This window comes from Xiphophorus hellerii, chromosome 7, assembly GCF_003331165.1.
Source record: "Xiphophorus hellerii strain 12219 chromosome 7, Xiphophorus_hellerii-4.1, whole genome shotgun sequence".
Classification (NCBI taxonomy): Eukaryota; Metazoa; Chordata; class Actinopteri; order Cyprinodontiformes; family Poeciliidae; genus Xiphophorus; species Xiphophorus hellerii.
This window is the reverse complement of record NC_045678.1, coordinates 31,298,769-31,316,601: the sequence shown is the minus strand read 5'-3', so window position 1 is coordinate 31,316,601 and position 17,833 is coordinate 31,298,769. Positions and strand designations below refer to the sequence as shown.

The 17,833-nt window shown below is 42.1% G+C and overlaps 3 protein-coding genes across 11 annotated transcripts in view; all 3 read left to right on the top strand.

Moving 5' to 3' along the window:
* The first annotated feature begins 956 nt into the window (after positions 1–956).
* On the top strand, positions 957–6,293 carry LOC116723685 (sterol 26-hydroxylase, mitochondrial-like). Its single transcript, XM_032568764.1, has 9 exons — positions 957–1,204; positions 1,499–1,680; positions 2,622–2,821; positions 2,905–3,102; positions 3,960–4,123; positions 4,270–4,436; positions 4,511–4,592; positions 4,704–4,904; positions 5,308–6,293. Exons 1-9 carry the CDS (start codon positions 1,028–1,030, stop codon positions 5,422–5,424), a joined length of 1,488 nt encoding a protein of 495 aa, XP_032424655.1. The 5' UTR covers positions 957–1,027; the 3' UTR covers positions 5,425–6,293.
* Positions 6,294–7,814: 1,521 nt separating this feature from the next.
* Positions 7,815–14,905, top strand: LOC116723684 (sterol 26-hydroxylase, mitochondrial-like). Of its 2 annotated transcripts, none has more exons than XM_032568762.1 (9): positions 7,815–8,426; positions 9,809–9,990; positions 11,274–11,473; positions 11,552–11,770; positions 12,543–12,706; positions 12,874–13,040; positions 13,134–13,215; positions 13,645–13,845; positions 14,571–14,905. In XM_032568762.1, the coding sequence occupies exons 1-9, from the start codon at positions 8,205–8,207 to the stop codon at positions 14,682–14,684; spliced, it is 1,551 nt and encodes a 516-aa protein (XP_032424653.1). In that variant the 5' UTR covers positions 7,815–8,204; the 3' UTR covers positions 14,685–14,905. The 2 variants fall into 2 exon arrangements, with proteins under 2 accessions (XP_032424653.1, XP_032424654.1); XM_032568763.1 differs by having other exon boundaries at positions 7,822–8,426; positions 11,552–11,749.
* A 1,394-nt stretch (positions 14,906–16,299) lies between these two features.
* The window catches only part of tns1b (tensin 1b), a 115,563-nt gene continuing 114,029 nt past the window's right edge, over positions 16,300–17,833 (top strand). For all 8 annotated transcript variants that reach the window (XM_032567650.1, XM_032567637.1, XM_032567644.1 and 5 more), the window contains exon 1: positions 16,300–16,412. In XM_032567650.1, coding sequence (XP_032423541.1) covers positions 16,326–16,412 — 87 coding nt within the window. In that variant the 5' untranslated portion in view covers positions 16,300–16,325. The remainder of the gene's footprint in view (positions 16,413–17,833) is intronic.

The following is a 17,833-nucleotide window of genomic DNA, read 5'->3' as shown; positions in this document are numbered from 1 at the left end:
ATTTTCAAGATGGCCGCTAGACTACAGGTGAGTTTTAGCTTCCATGTTGCTGTTTACCGTCTGTTGGCTCTGCTGCTACACCGACATGCTAACGCCGTTAGCCTAACGGTTAGCTCACTTCCTGCTTTCTTCTTATTGCTCCTGGGTTAGTATTCATAGTTTAAGTATTAGGGATAAAATGGCTTGTTTTTTGAAAATATGCATTTTTAAAAGCCAACCACTTTTGAAAATGCAGATCCGGTTCCTTTCTAAGAGCCAGAATCCCGATTAAGGAAAATGTTAATAGGCTAGTTTAGCTCTGTTGTTGAAATACTGTCCAGAAACAGCCAACATTTCATTTTCCTGCGAAAAAGGATTAGAGCCTCTGAATAAAAAATAATTCTGACTTTTTCTCAAAAGATTTTAGTCAGAAAAAGTCAGAATTTTTGATTTTAAAAACTCAGTTTTTTTCTCATTAGTCCTAATCGTCCACCGTATTTCCATAAGCTTATCCTGAAGTCTGGTTAAAAAGTCAGTCTCTTAGAAAGAAGTAGTAATTTTGAGATTAAAGTCCAAATTCTGTAAAACAAACAAAAAAAAAACTTAATTCTAAGAAGAAAAATTCATTCTGTGAAAAAAGTCTGAATTTTTAGAAAAAAGAGATTAAAGTGAGCATCCTGTGAATTTTTTTTCCTCATTGGCCCTAATCTTCTGTATTTCCTTAAGCTTTGCCCAGTTTATTCTGAATTCTGACAAAGTCAGAAAAAAATCTGAATTTTATGAAAAGAAATAAAAATTTTGAGATTAAATTGAGAATTCAGAAAAATCCAAATCTGTATTTTTTTCTCATTTCCTTAATGCTCTTCCATATCTCCTTAATCTTTGCTCTGTTTATCATGACGCCCCCTGCAGGTCTGGAGCCGCAGGTTGCAGCCCTCTGCCAGAGCTCTGGTTCTCCCTGTCGACGGGTCGGTTCCGGTTCGGCGGTGAACTGTGGACTGAAGCGAGCTGCTTGGCTCCTCCCACTGCTTGTTCACACTGAGCAGTAATGGCTGCCTGGTTGTCACGGAGCGCTGCATGTGGGATCGGCGGCGCGCTGCGGTGGAGCTCCTCTGCCCTGCAGGAGAAGCTGCGGTCGGTGCAGGACCTGCCGCACGTCAGCGCCCTGGAGATGCTGTACCGGGTTCTGGTCCAGGGCTACTTCTCCTCTCTGCACACGTTGCAGGTCCGTCAGAACAGAGTTCTGGGTTAAATGTCCAGCTGTCAGTTACAATCCATCATATTTTCTGATTCATCTCTATTTTTTGGTGTAACTGACCAACCTGCACCTTATTTATTTAGGTCTGGGTGTGTTAAACAGAAAACATGACCTTTGATCTCATAGATAAGAGCTGAATTTCAGGAAAACATGGCTGCAAATGTATATTTCTTTATTAATATTACTGCTGCAGCAATTAGAGCAGCTCTGCTTTTTTATTGCGTGTTAATGCTGCATGTAACCATGTTGTGCTGTCTGAAGGTCTATGAGAAGCAGCTCTATGGACCCATTTATAAAAACGGACGCAATGCGGTGTCAGTGAGCAGCGCCGAGCTGCTGGAGGAGCTGGTCCGGAACGACGACAAGTTTCCCACCAGAGGAGACATGGATCTGTGGACGGAGTACCGCGAGATGAGAGGCCTGGGCTACGGACCCCTCACAGAGTAAACACCATTCACTTCCTGTTCCTTCACCTCCTGTTCCTTCCCCCGGTGGAACCGTGCAGACAGTCACTGTTCCATCTGGCATCAGTCTGGTCGATTACCAGACCGATCCTGATAGAACTGGTGGAGTTCATCTGAACTCGATGGTTTCCACTCAGAAACAAAACAGATTGCTTGTTGGAGCACCAAGTGATTAAGGGCACCGTCACACCTGATAGTCTGGTACACTCAGTTCGATTGGGGACTTAAGGTCGAACATCTGAACTGTTTGAGCAACCTGTTCCCCTCCTCGCCTGTGGAGGCGCTGCAGCAGGAACCACTGAACCAAAAACTTCTGAAGAAGACAATGAGAGCAACTTCCTTTTCTAGAAACGTAAACAAAAATGGATTGCCATCAAATTTTAGCGGTTGGAGGATTTCTCTTTTGTTGTAAAGGACCACCACTCATTTCCCCGCTAACGCTAGGGTAGCATGTTTGTTTCGGTTGTATTTGCCCAGAATGCCCTGCGTTGTAGTCCACTTCCTGTTTCTGGTCCACTTGGTGTGTACATATGCATTCACCAAAGAATAAAGCCTGCTGTAGAGATTGGAGCTTCATACACAGTGAAAAGGGAATGGGCCTTAAGACCCTGAGGTACCTCAGATATAAGTGGAAACGGGTCACTAATGAGGAAAAACAGATTTAAAAACAATCAACTTGAAAAATACATATAAGAAATGCCAAACTAGAAGCAATAGAGGTTTAAACTATGACACAATGCAGGCGCATAGAATATAAATAGCTTTCTGGTGTTGCAAAGGAACTGCAACAAAAGGATTGAACCTAAAAAGTCTAACCTAACCTGATCGATCAATCCAGAAGGTCAGCTTCAAACCAAACATTTTCCTAAAAGCTCATGAAACGTTTCTGATGGAATGTGATGAGCTGTTTGTGCTGCCAGGGAAGGGGAGCGCTGGTACAAGCTGAGGGCGGTTCTCAACAAGCGGATGCTCCATCCCAGGGATTCAGCTCAGTACGACGGGGTGATCAACGCCGTGGTGACAGACTTCATCAAACGGATCAAACGTCTGCGTCTCTGCAGCCCAACAGGCGACCTGGTTCCTGACATCGCCAATAAGTTCTACCTGTTTTCACTGGAAGGTGTGTGCCATCAGTGTCCATAAGTAATGACTCTCTGAGAACAGATTTTATTTGCTTTTGAATATTTAGGTTTTGCCTCTCAGGTATTTCCTCCATACTGTTTGAGGCGAGGCTCGGCTGTCTGAGTGAGGAGATTCCTGCCGGTACCCAGGAGTTCATCACTTCCATCTCTCAGATGTTTTCCAACGCCGTTTATGTGGCGATCTTCCCAAAGTGGAGCCGCAGCCTGCTCCCCTACTGGCAGCGCTACATCGCTAGCTGGGATGGCATCTTCAGCTTTGGTGAGCTGCTGAAGCTTTACAGAAGAGCCAGTGGCCTAAACCAACTGGTGATAAATTTGCACTGAAATATTATAGATGCAAAAAGCTTAGTAGCTAGCAAGAGTATGTTAGCAGCTAGTTAGCTTCAGCTGCAACCGCCTCCGGTCATGAAGATTTCTGTGCCAGACAGAAAAATCCTGTAAGGTTAACTTGCATTTTTTTAATGAATTTAAGACATTTTAAGACTTCTTAACTTTTGGTTTTGCTTCAGGTTGGTGCTACCTCATCCACCGTAACCGACTTTCCTGCTTTCAGCTTCACTGTTCCACCTGCTTCTGCTAATTGTCCCACTTCTGCTCCACAGAGCATACCTCCATGTCTCTACTCTCACTGAAGAGCACAACGTCATCTGCAAACATCATGACTCCTGTGATAGCTCACCAGCTAAACTCTAACCATCAGCACTGCTTTTGTATCTTTGATATAATCCCATCTCTACCTATATCGGATTTACCAAAAATGCTAGAAGCTCTGCGACCAAATGGAAGATATTGCTTGGGGCGTGCTGTGGTGGCGCAGGGGGTTAGCACGCCCCACGTTTGGAGGCCTTAGTCCTCGACGCGGACGTCGCAGGTTCGACTCCCGGTCCCGACGACCTTTGCCGCATGTCTTCCCCCCTCTCCTCACCCTCCTTCCTGTCTGCCTACTGTTGAAAAAATATGAGCCACTAGCGCCGCAAAAACTCTTCGGAGAAAAAAAAAAGGAAGATATTGCATCTTGTTTGAAGACGTTTGCTAAGCTAAGCGGGTGTTGGCGGCAACTGCAGCAAAATTAAACTGTCGGGTCGTCTCTATTTTATCCGACTTCTGTTGTTTAAGGTAAAACTTTGATTGACAAGAAGATGGAAGACATTCAGCAGCGAGTGGACAACGACCAGGATGTGGAGGATGAATATCTGACGTACCTCCTGTCAAACTCCCAGCTGAGCACCAGAGATATCTACGCCAGCGTGACGGAGCTGCTGTTAGCCGGAGTGGACACGGTACTCGACTCATTCCTACGACAATAAAACCCTGACCCGTTTGTATTCCAGGGTTTGGGATTCTGACTCTAACTGGATTCACAATCCAGTTAGATTCTGACTTATCTACACTGTGATTTAAATGTGTCTTTGTTTCTATTTGAAAGACCTCCAACACCCTGACCTGGGCTTTGTACCAGCTGTCCAGGAACCCAGAAACCCAGAACAGACTTTATGAGGAGGTTTCCTCTCTGGTACCGGCGGACCGGATCCCCAGCGCCGCAGAGGTCACTGCGATGCCGTTTTTACGAGCCGTGATCAAGGAAACTCTCAGGTCAGACAGCATGGAGTGATGTTTGGTGTTAACTACATGCAGCCTGTTTGTAATCTTAGCTCATGTTTTTACAGGATGTACCCTGTGGTTCCTATAAATTCAAGGATCATAAAAGAAAAGCCTGTTGCTGTTGGTGGATATCAGTTTCCAGAAAAAGTGGGTCTGATTTTTGTTTTGTAATCCAATAAAGTAAATTTTCTCCAGATTTAGTTTTATAGAACAATAGAAAACAGGATTGTAATATTATTTCCTCTGTTGTTTTGCCAGACTTGTTTCACGCTCTGCCACTACGCCATCAGTCATGATGAGAACACTTTCCCAGAACCGTACCGGTTCAAACCGGAGCGATGGCTCCGTGACGGCCGCCAGAGGCCCAACGCCTTCGGCTCCATCCCGTTTGGCTACGGCGTTCGAGGCTGCGTTGGTCGCAGGATCGCAGAACTCGAGATGTACTTGGTTCTGTTTCGGGTAGGTACAAAACCCAAACACAGCATCATGATAAAGAAGCGTTCACATCCGGATTCAAACCAAACCAGAGTTCACTTGAACCGGACCCAGACTGAGGAGGACCGGAGTTCGATTAGCATTTACCTGACTTCGAAGCAATGCAGCAATTTAATAAATCATTACATTTATTTCAAAATTGAAGTCAAATTCATAGATGAATTACACCAAGATTGATACTTCGAAAGCGTTTCCTTCCCATTAAGAACATTGGATTTCTGTATTAAAAATCTGTGTATTAGTTTTATATAATTCGGTTTTCATTATCTTGGAGACATAATCATTAAAATAAATACTTAAAGTTTATCTGTCAATGTCTTTTCTACAATATTCTAAATTATTATGTATTTTTGGCATTTCTTCTCAGCTTATTCGAGAGTTTGAAATCAAACCGAATCCCACTGCGGATGATCTAAAGATCGTCAGTCGGGCCGTTTTGGTGCCAAACAAGCAACTGGACCTGCACTTTGTGGACCGACGATGAAGGAACAGTTTGATTTAACAGTTTAACTAAACGTCCCAAAAGTGCTGCTTCTGTTTTGTTTTCATGTGAAAACTTCTGTTTAGCTAAAACTAAAGTTATTGACAGTTAGCCTTTAGCTAGTTAGCTAGAGGCTAACTGTCATTATCCAACCATTCTATGTGCAATCACAGCAGGAATGTATTTAGGTCTGGATGATAGAGTTAAACTTACATGCATTTCCACACTTTAATTATTAATAGGGAGAAAAACTATTGAAGCACTTTCTGTATGCTAACGTCAAAGCTAGCTGCTGCTAACCGGCCAGGCCTTCCTTTTCCTGGAGAGTTTACATTGTTGATGAGCAGAAACAATCAGGAAGTTAACAACCCAAAACAGTTTTTTTGTTTAGCTAAATTCTAATGTTTGTAGTTTAGTGTGTATAATTTATAGATAAGGTTTCTAAAATTTATGTCATTTGGCCAAAATTGTCAAGTAAAATGCTAGGAGAAATACAGTATATATGTATTTTGTAAACTAGAATAAAAAAAAGATCATTATGTACTGGTTCAACAATAAGCTAAACAGGCAATATTTTAATTAAACAAATAGTCAGTTCTATTGTTGCTGGAAAGCATTGTATAAATCATTGTAGATTGAAAACTTAAAAGAGGAATTTTTCAGGTTTGCCTTATTAAAAGAAAGACATTTGTGTTATTAATTCTTTTGAATTGGTTGGAACAAACAGAAAGCAGATCTGGGTGAACCGAAGTCTGAGCTTGACTGAAGGTCACTGGGAGATGTGGTTCTATTTACTGTGAAATTTAAAGAGAATGCAAAAACTGTGGCTATTAAAAGATGAATACTTTATTGTACTGAATACATTCCATTGTTAAAAGATTTAAATTCGTCTAATCATTTTATCTAAATTATAATTTGAAATAAAAGGCTGTAGGTCAGATTAATGTGATTTTTGCAGTTCTTTATACTTGAGGTTATGTCTGTATGTGACTGTAGGTTTGAATATCTGATTACATGTTTGTCATAAACGCTAATTATGTTCAATTAATTTGCTTTTTATAATGTAATTAGTAATATAATGTTTTTACTGTTGTGGTATAATCTATATTTGTGTTCAGTTTTATTTTTCTAGTTACACAAATTTAAGAGATAATTTTTATCTTCCACAGATTTTATGAATGTAAAGTAATTAAATTATAACATCTTTATCTAAAAATATTTGTTTCCTCTTTTCTGTTTGCTGAAGTCATCCATCCATCCATCCATCCATCCATCCACCCACGTTTGCGCAGCTATCTTTGCGGGGACTTTCCATTGTCTTCCATTCATTTCTACAGCCATACCCTTATCCTTATCCTAACCCTAACCATTGCATACCTAACCCTAACCAAAACTCAATTCACACCTTAGTCCTAAATCTGACCCCTGACCCAAAAACAGCGTTTCCCCTTGTGGGGCCCAGGCTTCGGTCCCCACAAGGAGCAGTGGGTCTCCACAACGTAGTATATGTCAGGAAAATGGTTCCCACAACGTATTGGAAACAAACACACACACCCAGGTGTCATCTGCGTAGAGTTAGATACTCGCTTGCTGCTGTTGCCTGTTGGGAGCTGATAGACGGAGGAATAATGACTCTTTCTCTGTTCAGAACATTGTGGAATGAAGCATCATAATCTGCATGAACAGATTAGCTTTAGCTTCATGAAAATCTTTAAAATATTTTCAGAATTTGGTCAGGAAAAAGTCAGAAATCAAACATCCTGTTTGATAATCTCAGTTAGTCCAGAACTTCAGTTGCTGTGTTTCCATTGTTAGTGTCGAACACTTAACAGAAATGCAATTAAAATCACATATGAATAAGTTTGTTCATGCAGTAAGTCATTAAAAACATGCTCCGCCATCATCCTCCAACTACTTCCTGTCGTCTTCTTCGTGGATTGTGACACTTTGCAAAAAAAGTGTTTCCATTGCAGTTTTCCGAAGTAAACCAAAAAATTATATGGTCAATGAAAACGTAGATATTGACTTCTACGTCGAGACGAACAGGGTAACCAGATCATCAAGTTACTTTAAATTACTCAGAGTTTTGTGCCTCTGGTAAGGCACAGACCTCCAGTGGATGGGAAAGTTTGCAACATCAGAACTTATTTGGCAAATGTTTTCTAATGTGAATTAAAAATGTTGATAGAAACACGGCTAGTGCACACCTGTGAAGGTCAACCATCAGGTCATCCTGAGCCTAATGAGGGAAATGACCAACAGGTGTGCAGGCGCCAACAGACTCCCCCACACACACCAACAGAGATCCTCTGAGCAGGAAGAGGAGTCACTTGCACTGCAGGACTGGTGCAGTTCCTTGAAGACATTACTGTGAAACATTTCAGCTTGGTTTTCAGCATAAGGGCTTCTGAGTTCAGGAAAGTTCAGATTCTCTAAACAGTCGGACGTTTTGCTGTCAGCAGCTGGTGTTTCTTGCTCAGCCCCAGAGGTTGTGTAATCCAGAGCGAGGAGGTTTCACATGCTGGGCTGTTCCCTTAAAAGGGAAACCAAGCTTCATTGTTGGGAGCAGATCGGCTTATTAAGACGCTTATTAAGTCCGTCCAGACAGATTACACAACTGAAAAGGCTTTAAACCAGAGAAAACTGAACATTTCCTCAGACTCCTTCCTTTGTGGTTTGGGTCTTCAGACCTGGACGGGTTAAATCGTGCTCCGGACCGACCCCTCCCTACCACAGCAGCTTGGATGTAACAGGATCCGTGTGTTTTCCACTCACCTCCTGCCATGGCTGCGTGGCTGTTGAGCAGAGCGCTGTCGGGGAGAAGCGGCGGTCTGCTGCCATGGAGCCGGGTCTGCTGCCGGGAGGGGTGCCGGATGGCTCCCTCCGTCCTGCCCGCCCTGCAGGACAAGCCTCGGAAGGCCTCGGACCTGCCCCGGGTCAGAGTCTGGGAGATGCTCTACAGGATGCTGGTCCAGGGCTACTACAACCGTCTGCATGAGCTGCAGGTACCTGACCGCTCTGCAGCTTTCACACCTGCAGCCAAAGCCTGAAGCGCTTCCACATCCTGGTGCCAACAAATCTAACGCTGACAGCACGGTTCTGTTGGCGTTAGGTATGTTGCATGACCAAATCAAGGGCAGGTTTTGGTTATGCATTTGTTTTTCATGACCAAAGCAAATGCTGCTCAGGTAGCTTTACCTTTGTTTCTATTGGAGACGCACTGATCCGATTGCTAATGACGTCACTACTGGATGTTCGGAGAAACAGAACGGCGATATCTGAGGAGCGCGCAACGTTCCTGGAGATTTGTTTCCATATTCCTCCATGCAGAAGCTCAGTGTGGAGAAACCTAAACAATGGTTGAAATGCAGAAGCCTCAACGTGAGCAGAGAGAAAGCAGCGATGGCAACAGACACTGTTAGCTAGCGTTGCTAGCACTACTCTATCTGTGCTTAACGGGTTCCCGCCAAGTAATAAAATATGAAAATATTGACTCCTCAATGCCTTGCAGTTAATTTTTCCAATGAAATATCAGTTTGTAAAAGCCTGTGAATCGATTAGACCTCCTGTCATGAGGCGCTGACTGTCGCTACACCGGTGTTCTGTGTCAAACAAAACGATTCTGCAGCTGGAGTTTATTTGTAGTCATCAAAAAACGATTGGTGGGAATTAAACTGTGCATATTAATAACCTAAAGCACCCAATCAGAAACAAAATCAGTTCAGACGTTTCCCCAAAACAGCTTACCGTTTGTCCGAAGCTAAAATGGCCGCCAGAGCGCTGATCTAAATTTAGTAGTTTTACCTCATTTGCAATCGGCCCGACATAGAAAAATAATTCTACATATCAGTGCCGGTCTTTCTGATCTACAAGGGCTTTTCTATTCAGTCTAGTTCTATGCTTTATTATTTATTTTACATCATATTTAGATTCCTAATGGCACTTTCTGAAACATGTGGAAGAATTTATTTTTTATGCTTTGTGTTGCTTACTTTATAATTTATTTTACATTGTTATATCGTTCACCGCACTGACTGGACAAATTAAAGTTGTTTTTACGTTTGACCAAACTTTGAAGCTGTTGGTGTTTTTAGTTATTCTCTTCTGGTGCAAAACCAGTAAATGAAATTGTAATTCAGTCCATTTCTGTCTGTTTGGAAAAAAGAAACGGTTTAAATCAATTCAGATACTAAACCTCAGATATCAGTATGAGTATCGGACCGGAAAAAAGTGGGTCGGTGCAGCCGTAGTTTCTATAGCAACCACCAGCTAAAGGAGGGCGTTCCTCTGCTGGGAGCGTCCAGCTGAGGTCAGGTTACAGGTTTTTATCAGGATTCTGATCAGGATTCTGATCAGGTCTGACCGGGTTTCCCTCTCTTCCTCTCAGCTGTATGAGAAGCAGCTATATGGACCCATATACTGGAGCGGGATGAAGTCGGTGTCGGTGAACACGGCCGAGCTGCTGGAGGAGCTGCTGAGGAAGGACGAGAAGTTTCCGTCCAGAGGAGACATGTCTCTCTGGACGGAGTACCGAGACATGAGGGGGTTGGGATACGGACCCTTCACAGAGTAAACCCACACTGCATCCAGTTTGTAAAAACCAAACCAAACTGTTGTGATGGATGTAAAACAGCTTTACAGGAATAAAGGATGAACTGAAAGAGGCTCAATGACCAGAATTTTGCAACATTTTTTCCTTCCAAAATCTAAAAACAGAAAAAAATCAGGCAGACTGGACATACAAACATTTTAATTTTGTTTAAGAGAAGAGCTAGCTTAACACAGCGATCACAGATAACTTGACATCAGGTCAGGCTGAGGCAGCAGAGTGGTGGAAATAAGAAATACTGCCACCTGCAGGTCGGAGTTGGCATCAATACAAAGTTTTTGACAAAAATTTACAAAACTGACAAAAATGTTTTTGAGAAAATTTACAATAAACAGAAGTGATGAAGTCTGTCAAAGAAAAGATGGACAGCAGCGTTTTAGGCCAGCACTACCCAGGATCTTCCCTTAAATCTGGTTTAGTCGACATTATCGCCACCTGCAGGCAAAGCACAATTACTGCATTCTTGATTTAAGTGACTTCGTAGACCTGATTTTTATTTTTGAAACATATTTTTAAAAATAGCGACTCAGAACTTCCTATCACTGGTTGCCATGGTTATTCCCGCCATCTCCTGGATGCAGGGCGAAGGAAACCCCTGAAAATGACATGTTGTATTGAAATAATATAATGAACTGTGGAAATATTAATGTGTCTACACGTTTTTTAAATGCAAAACTCATGTCTCAGCATTTCCACACTGAAAGAAAAGTATATTGGATGTTTTTGTGTCGTTTCCTTCATTTGCTCTTGATGCAGCGCCCCCACAGGCGAGGAGGGGAACAGGTTGCTCAGCTGAAAATGAAACAAATGTTGCAACTTTGGTCCCAATCGAAGGAGTTTATCACACTGTCAGGTGTGAAAACACCTAAAACTGGCAATTCTGTAAAAACTGTAAATTCTGTTTAAATTTTGGTTTAATCAAATAAGGACTAAAATGCATTTTTAAAATCTGTTTTCATCTTTTTGTCTGAGCTGTCCAGGCTTTGAATGGTGTTTCTGCTGTAAATGTAGCTGCGCTGTGGAGCTCCTCAGGGCGCTGTGTTCGCACCACTTTGACCAAAATATCCTTTTAATGCGTAGGAAAACATTTCATATATTTTGACTTGCAAACCTAAACATCAAGATATGCATCACAACCACAAAACACAATTCACTCAACATCACCAACAGACTGTCAGCTTTGGGCTTGGTATTAATTTTCTCTCCATTGTTAGAAAATGTGATGAGCTGTTTGTGCTGCCAGGGAAGGGGAGCGCTGGTACAAGCTGAGGGCGGTTCTCAACAAGCGGATGCTCCATCCCAGGGATTCAGCTCAGTACGACGGGGTGATCAACGCCGTGGTGACAGACTTCATCAAACGGATCCAACGTCTGCGTCTCTGCAGCCCAACAGGCGACCGGGTTGTTGACATTTCCAATGACCTGTATCTGTTTTCTCTGGAAGGTGAAATGCAGCAAACATCATTCCCAAGAACCAGTACTCTGGTTTTTAATTTGGTGTTTAATTGTTTTTGTCACCCAGGAATCGCCTCCATACTGTTTGAGACTCGGCTCGGCTGCCTGGAAAAGGAAATTCCTGCCGGAACCCAAGAATTCATCAACTCCATCGCCCAGATGTTCTCCAACAGCATGGCTGTGGTGATAACGCCCAAGTGGAGCCGCAGTCTGCTGCCGTTCTGGGGGCGTTACATCGCCGGCTGGGAGGGCATCTTCAGCTTCGGTGAGTTGGAGAAACCAACTGGTGAGCATCGCAAGTCGGTAGTGCCATAAATCACCATGTTTTGCTGCCATGTGTCTGTGATAAAAAGTCACACAAGAGATGGAGGCTGTATAATATCGCACTGCTTTCTGATTGCCGAAAAAAACCTGCGTTTATTCAGGCCATTAAACATTAAACACTACGTTGAACACAAAAAGCAGCTTTCAGTTACCTGAATAAACACAGGTTGTTCTTCAGATGGTGTAAAAACAGCCTTCAGACTGGATTTACTGGTATTTATGGAATCCTGACTTGCTTGATTTTTTTTAACCAAATGTGAAGGAAAGGTGACAACTTGTGGCACTTTTGGGTTGCCGTAGGCGAGGATGAGTTTGTAAGAGTTGAGGATGCTCCAGAAACATCCTGAGTGAGACGCAGACACTCAGCTGAGGGTTTTTAACCATAACATAGTTGGAAAACATGAATACATGAATCATCATTCGTTTGCCTCGGAGCTGATTGGCTGAACTACTGAGAGCAGAAATGAGGAAGACTGTAAATGTTGTAAATGTCTACGATAATGCCAAGACGGCTTCCACCGTGTGCGTTTATTCATATTAAGGTATATGTGATGTTTAAACAATTAAAACAGGCAGTTATAAGAATATTAACTGATTTTTGGTGTAACATCAGGGAGCAGTAAACTCTACCTGAACTCTTAGCTCAGTTATATCCAACAGAAAGAGAATCTGATCAAACAAAACTAGCAATAAGAGATTGAAACAACACCAAGCTTCATTTGCTCTTCCTGTAGCTAAAACTTTGATAGACAAGAAGATGGAGGACATTCAGCAGCGACTGGACAACAACCAGGATGTGGAGGGTGAATATCTGACGTACCTCCTGTCCAACACCCAGATGAGCAGTAAGGACGTCTACGCCAGCGTGACGGAGCTGCTGTTAGCCGGAGTGGACACGGTACGCACACACAGTTCCTGAACAAGTCAACAGACTCCTTAGTTCAAGTATTTCTGACACACCAGATGCCTACAGCTCTTTCCAGGAACATTTTGGTGTTTATCAACTTTGTTGGTATTAATTTGTAAGCTACTTTCTGGTTGCATGTCTGTGTCTTTGTCTCAAAGACCTCCAACACCCTGACCTGGGCTTTGTACCAGCTGTCCAGGAACCCAGAAACCCAGAACAGACTTTATGAGGAGGTTTCCTCTCTGGTACCGGCGGACCGGATCCCCAGCGCCGCAGAGGTCACTGCGATGCCGTTTTTACGAGCCGTGATCAAGGAAACTCTCAGGTCAGACAGCATGGAGTGATGTTTGGTGTTTCTAACAAGAATCACTCTAATAACCACACACTGTTAACAATCTGCTGAACTGATCTTCAACAGGATGTACCCTGTGGTTCCTATGAACGCACGGATCATAACAGAAAAACCCATTTCTGTTGGTGGATATCAGTTTCCAAAGAAAGTGGGTCTGATTCTTCGTTATAAACCAGTATCATATATTTTGCACATATTTACTGTGAACATCTATAACACCTTTGTAAGCATCACTAGTGATGAGAAACATTATAATTAAAGGTTATTGGCTTCACAAACAACTGATCTTTAATTTATAACTTAAATGTTTTAAAAGTCTCCTTTCCTGGCCAGCTGGTTAGAATAAAAATAATCCACATGTGAATCTGCGGCGTCTTTTCAGGTTGGTGTCTTGGTCAGAATTTATGTTACCTTTTGTGACATCAGCAAGATGGCGTCCAGATCAGTCCGTTTGAGCAAAATGGAGACCAACACTAGTATTTACTCAGTGTAAAGGTTTAAGTTGGGTGGATGTCTTCTGGAAGGTTGAAATGGGCCGTGCTAACGTTCCTGAATCTGTTGACTCGTCTTTCTCCAGACTGGTTTCACGTTCTGCCACTACGCCATCAGTCATGATGAGAACACTTTCCCAGAACCGTACCGGTTCAAGCCGGAGCGATGGCTCCGTGACGGGCGCCAGAGGCCCAACGCCTTCGGCTCCATCCCGTTTGGCTACGGCGTTCGAGGCTGCGTTGGTCGCAGGATCGCAGAACTCGAGATGTACTTGGTTCTGTTTCAGGTAACAAACAATGCAACATTGTGATAAAGAAGCTTAAAAAGGTACTGATTCCAGAAAGATTAGAAATTCAGAATTGTATCATAAAACATTAAATAGTCCTAGCACACAACCCTGTGGAACGCCGTGACCAACTCTGGTGTGTGAGTGATGCTTCCAGCTAAGATAAGGAACACTGACTGATTCTTGATTCAGGGTTGGATTCAGATACAATCCAACCCTGGAATCTGTTATAAATAATGTTTTAACACTAAACATGAATAGAGCGGAGTGTCGTCTGCATAGAGTTAGATTCTCATAAACTGTTACTGCCTGCTGGGAGAAATAAAGACCTTTTCTCAACACAGAACATTGTGAAATGAAGCAGCATAATCTGCATGACAATATTATCCTTATCTTCAGAAAAAACCCTGAATAAAATGTGAACGTTTGAGGCACAGTAAACAGACAATAGATCAAAATATGAACCAAAAAAGAAGCTTTAATTTAACATGGAACCAATGAGCTTCCATAGAAATTCACTGAGGCATGAAACATCACAAACAGAAACAGATAAAGTCCAAGATCCACAGATCAGAACCAGGACCTTTCAACACCAGATGAGATCAAATTTGAATCTCTGAAATCAACGCTTCAGCTTCTCACCAATCCATCCATTTCTGAATTTACATAAAATTATTAAAATGAAGCTTCATTATCTTTATTTACTTTCTGTTTTTTGTCTTCAGCTTATTAATCACTTTGAAGTCAAGCCAGACCCGACGACCAGAGAGTTGAAAAGCATCAATCGAACAGTTCTGGTTCCAGACAAACAACTGGACCTGCACTTTGTGGACAGATGAAGAACCAGACCTGACTGAGTCCGACCGGGTCGACTGGGCCGTGGGATTACCGCATAACCACAGCTTTACGGGGGAGTGGCAGCAGATCTGAAACAAATGTGCAAAACAAAACGGCTCTTTTTCATTTATTACTGTAATGAGCATATTTAATGTTTTTACTGTTATCACTTCCAGCTTCTGTGGATGAACCATCAATTATCTGAGTTTATATATATATATATATATATATATATATATATATATATATATATATATATATATATATATATAAATAATATGTTTTGTTTGCTCACTTTATGTAAAACACAAAATAAATCTCTATGCTTGTGGTTTTGCTCTAACCTTCATCGCGGCTGCAGCTGAGATCAGGCGGACGTCTTCCCGCATCGAGCAAAGTGCTGAGAGAAGCGCCGTTTATTATGACGGAGAGATCAAAAGACTAAAATATGTGGAAATGATTTGGAAGATTAAACAATCTTATAACATAACCATAACATAACTTGGTTACATAACCAAGCAGCTGTGGACCATGAGAGCAAGAATCTGCTTCTAAGAGGCTGCAGGCTTGACTAGTTAACCAACTAAATAATTAAATCCAAACTAAATATTTACTTAGCAAGCCAAGTATTTAGTTTGAATCTAAATCTTTAGTTAGAAAGCTAAATATTTAGTTTTAAGTTAAATATTTAGCTCCAAACTAAATATTTTGAGCTTGCTAAATATTGATACAAATACTGATTTTTAAGCTAAATATTTAGTTTTTAGCTAAACATTTGGAGCTAGTTAAATAATTTGAAATGAGATATTTAGCTCTTAGCATGATATTTAATTTGCTAAATAAACATTTAGGTTAGAGCTAAATATTTACATTCTGAACTAAATATTTTGCTTAGTTAATATTTAGTTTGGATCTACATATTTAATTAGCAAGTAAGATAATTGGTTAAGAAACAAAATATTTTTCACTCTAATTAAAATTAAATATTTAGTTACTAATTGTGGAACTTATATGAATAGCATGGTGAAAGTATGACTTTGAAAAATGATGCCCATTCTTATGGCTAAATGATCCAGATTGTTGCCAGTTTGACTGTAACGTCAGTAGACTTGCTTTGCCTTGAAGCAAACAGCAGGGGGCGGTGTTGCTACATCAAAAAGCAGTTGAACTTCAGGGCCAAATAATGTTCGGAGTAAATATTTGAGTCCAGACTAACAGATGCCGCTGAATTTAAAATATGAAAACAGGAAGGTGCTTTAGTTTTATAGCTGGTAGTTAAAGTAACCAGAAGCTTTTTAAAACTTCTCCAACATGTGCGCTTTGATCCTGAGCGGCAGCACGAAGAGCCAATCAGAGAGCGGCTTGTTGGGACACACGTGAAGGTGAGTGAGTGTCGCTTCAGCTTCAGTCTGCAGACTACCTGTTTGTTCCCTCAGACTGGCGGAGCAGCTGCGGGAACACCTGGAAACTTCCCCGCAGGGCTGATCGGGTTCTCCAGCGCAGTGATGCCGGGCGGGCCGCGGGCAGCTCGGCCGCAATGAGGTCCTGATTCCTGGCCGCCTACAGCCGCAGGGAGCCGCGGGGAGCCGGGCGAGAGGCCGGGAGGAAGCCGCTCTGCTGGATGGGTCTGTGGAGGAGCTCGGATGGGATGCACGGTGAGCTTCATCTGCTGCGAAGAGGATTTTCTTCAGATGCCCCTTTACCAGCATGAGGACGAGAAGAAGAAAGAGGTGAGGAAGCTGCGAAAGTCTCAGGAAAGCCATTTTTAATCTGCTCATTTGGTTTTTATCAAAAGTTTTCTTTAAGTTAAAAAGTGTAACTGCTTTTAAGTCCAATTCTTGAACCTTTAAGCAGAAACAATCATGTTCCCATGTGGCGGTGGGCATTTAACGTGATAAATTTGATCATAATGAGAATTTAGATTTATTGTTACGATAGGTTTCAATTAATGACGTTTAAACCCCCCAAACTGTCCCCGTTGTTAGGATTGATACTTTTACCGTTTTCTCCAGTGTTTGTTCATTGAAAGGCTTAATAAATCCTAAATCCAGTCACCACGTGCAGTTTAGTGATATAAATAAAACGTCTTTATGTGACTGGTGTCCTAAAGAAACTCAGTAAAAATGGGAATTTAAGAGCATTAGTTCTGTTTGTAATAAATAGTTCTTATCATCACTTATCAGTATCATACTGCATAATATCATACTAAAACTTTAAATATGATGTATTAATAAGAATTCATGTTTTGTATGTTTTAATCTTCCATTTGGGAAATTAAAAAAGCAGCCAGTTGTTTTGGGCAATAAGTTAAAGAATTTCTGGTGTCTGGAAAAAGACCCCAATCGTTGAGTGGCACTGCTCTGTTACCTAGCAACCACAGCGGAGCTCCACCCGTTACTTAGCAACCTGGTCCCTTTGATCAACTGGTTTTCAGACTGTATGCGCTGCACAATGGCTGCTGGAAAACACAAGACAAGTGTTTTGTTGTTGTCTTGCCATCCAGAAATCACTTGCTGCATTCTGATTGGTTGTGCAGGAGGCTCCACTATTGCTTTTCAAAGTTGTATGGTTGTATAATTGCTCATCTGTTTGTGGCCATTTTCACATGCAAGTGTAAACCTTGAGGCCGACTAAAATCTCCTGACCTAAGAATGATTTTGAGCAGAAAATGAGATGAACCTGTTTTGTTTCGCCCATAAATCGATCCTAACCTGTTTGTGGAAGAATAATAAAACTTTAAGTCCATTTTGTCTCTGATCCCCGTCAAATCGTAGGTTTTTCTTCTCAGACTGTCTCCAGGTTCCTGAACTGAGTCATGTTCCAGCTGGGGAACATCTGGAGGATCTAATGCCTCCATCTTAACTCTGGTTCTGTGTGGGAGGCAGGTAGACCAGGTAGACTGAGTGGACCTTTTACCTTAATGAAAGGAACCTGGAAGAGTCCCACTTCCTGCTGCAGCTCTTAGCAGGCAACGGATCACAGATCCAGCTGATCACAGATCCAGCTGATCACAGCTGGAGGACCTGGGCTGGTTTGGGTTGTATCAGCTCCTCTCCTCCATCACAGACGTCTGTTTTGATTCTCTGATGTTTCTCTGTCTTCTCGTGGCGTTCAGCTGCGTTGTCGTCCATCAGAGCAGCAGGAGGTGAAG

What these genes read in the sequence shown, in the direction of transcription:
- LOC116723685 (XM_032568764.1), top strand. Translation starts at nt 1,028, where the DNA reads ATGGCTGCCTGGTTGTCACGGAGCGCTGCATGTGGGATCGGCGGCGCG. An exon ending in GGCTACGGACCCCTCACAGA is followed by an intron (nt 1,681 to 2,621) that starts GTAAACACCATT and finishes TTGTGCTGCCAG; the next exon opens with GGAAGGGGAGCGCTGGTACA. An exon ending in GATATCAGTTTCCAGAAAAA is followed by an intron (nt 4,593 to 4,703) that starts GTGGGTCTGATT and finishes TTGTTTTGCCAG; the next exon opens with ACTTGTTTCACGCTCTGCCA.
- LOC116723684 (XM_032568762.1), top strand. Translation starts at nt 8,205, where the DNA reads ATGGCTGCGTGGCTGTTGAGCAGAGCGCTGTCGGGGAGAAGCGGCGGT. An exon ending in TGTTAGCCGGAGTGGACACG is followed by an intron (nt 12,707 to 12,873) that starts GTACGCACACAC and finishes TTTGTCTCAAAG; the next exon opens with ACCTCCAACACCCTGACCTG. An exon ending in GATATCAGTTTCCAAAGAAA is followed by an intron (nt 13,216 to 13,644) that starts GTGGGTCTGATT and finishes GTCTTTCTCCAG; the next exon opens with ACTGGTTTCACGTTCTGCCA.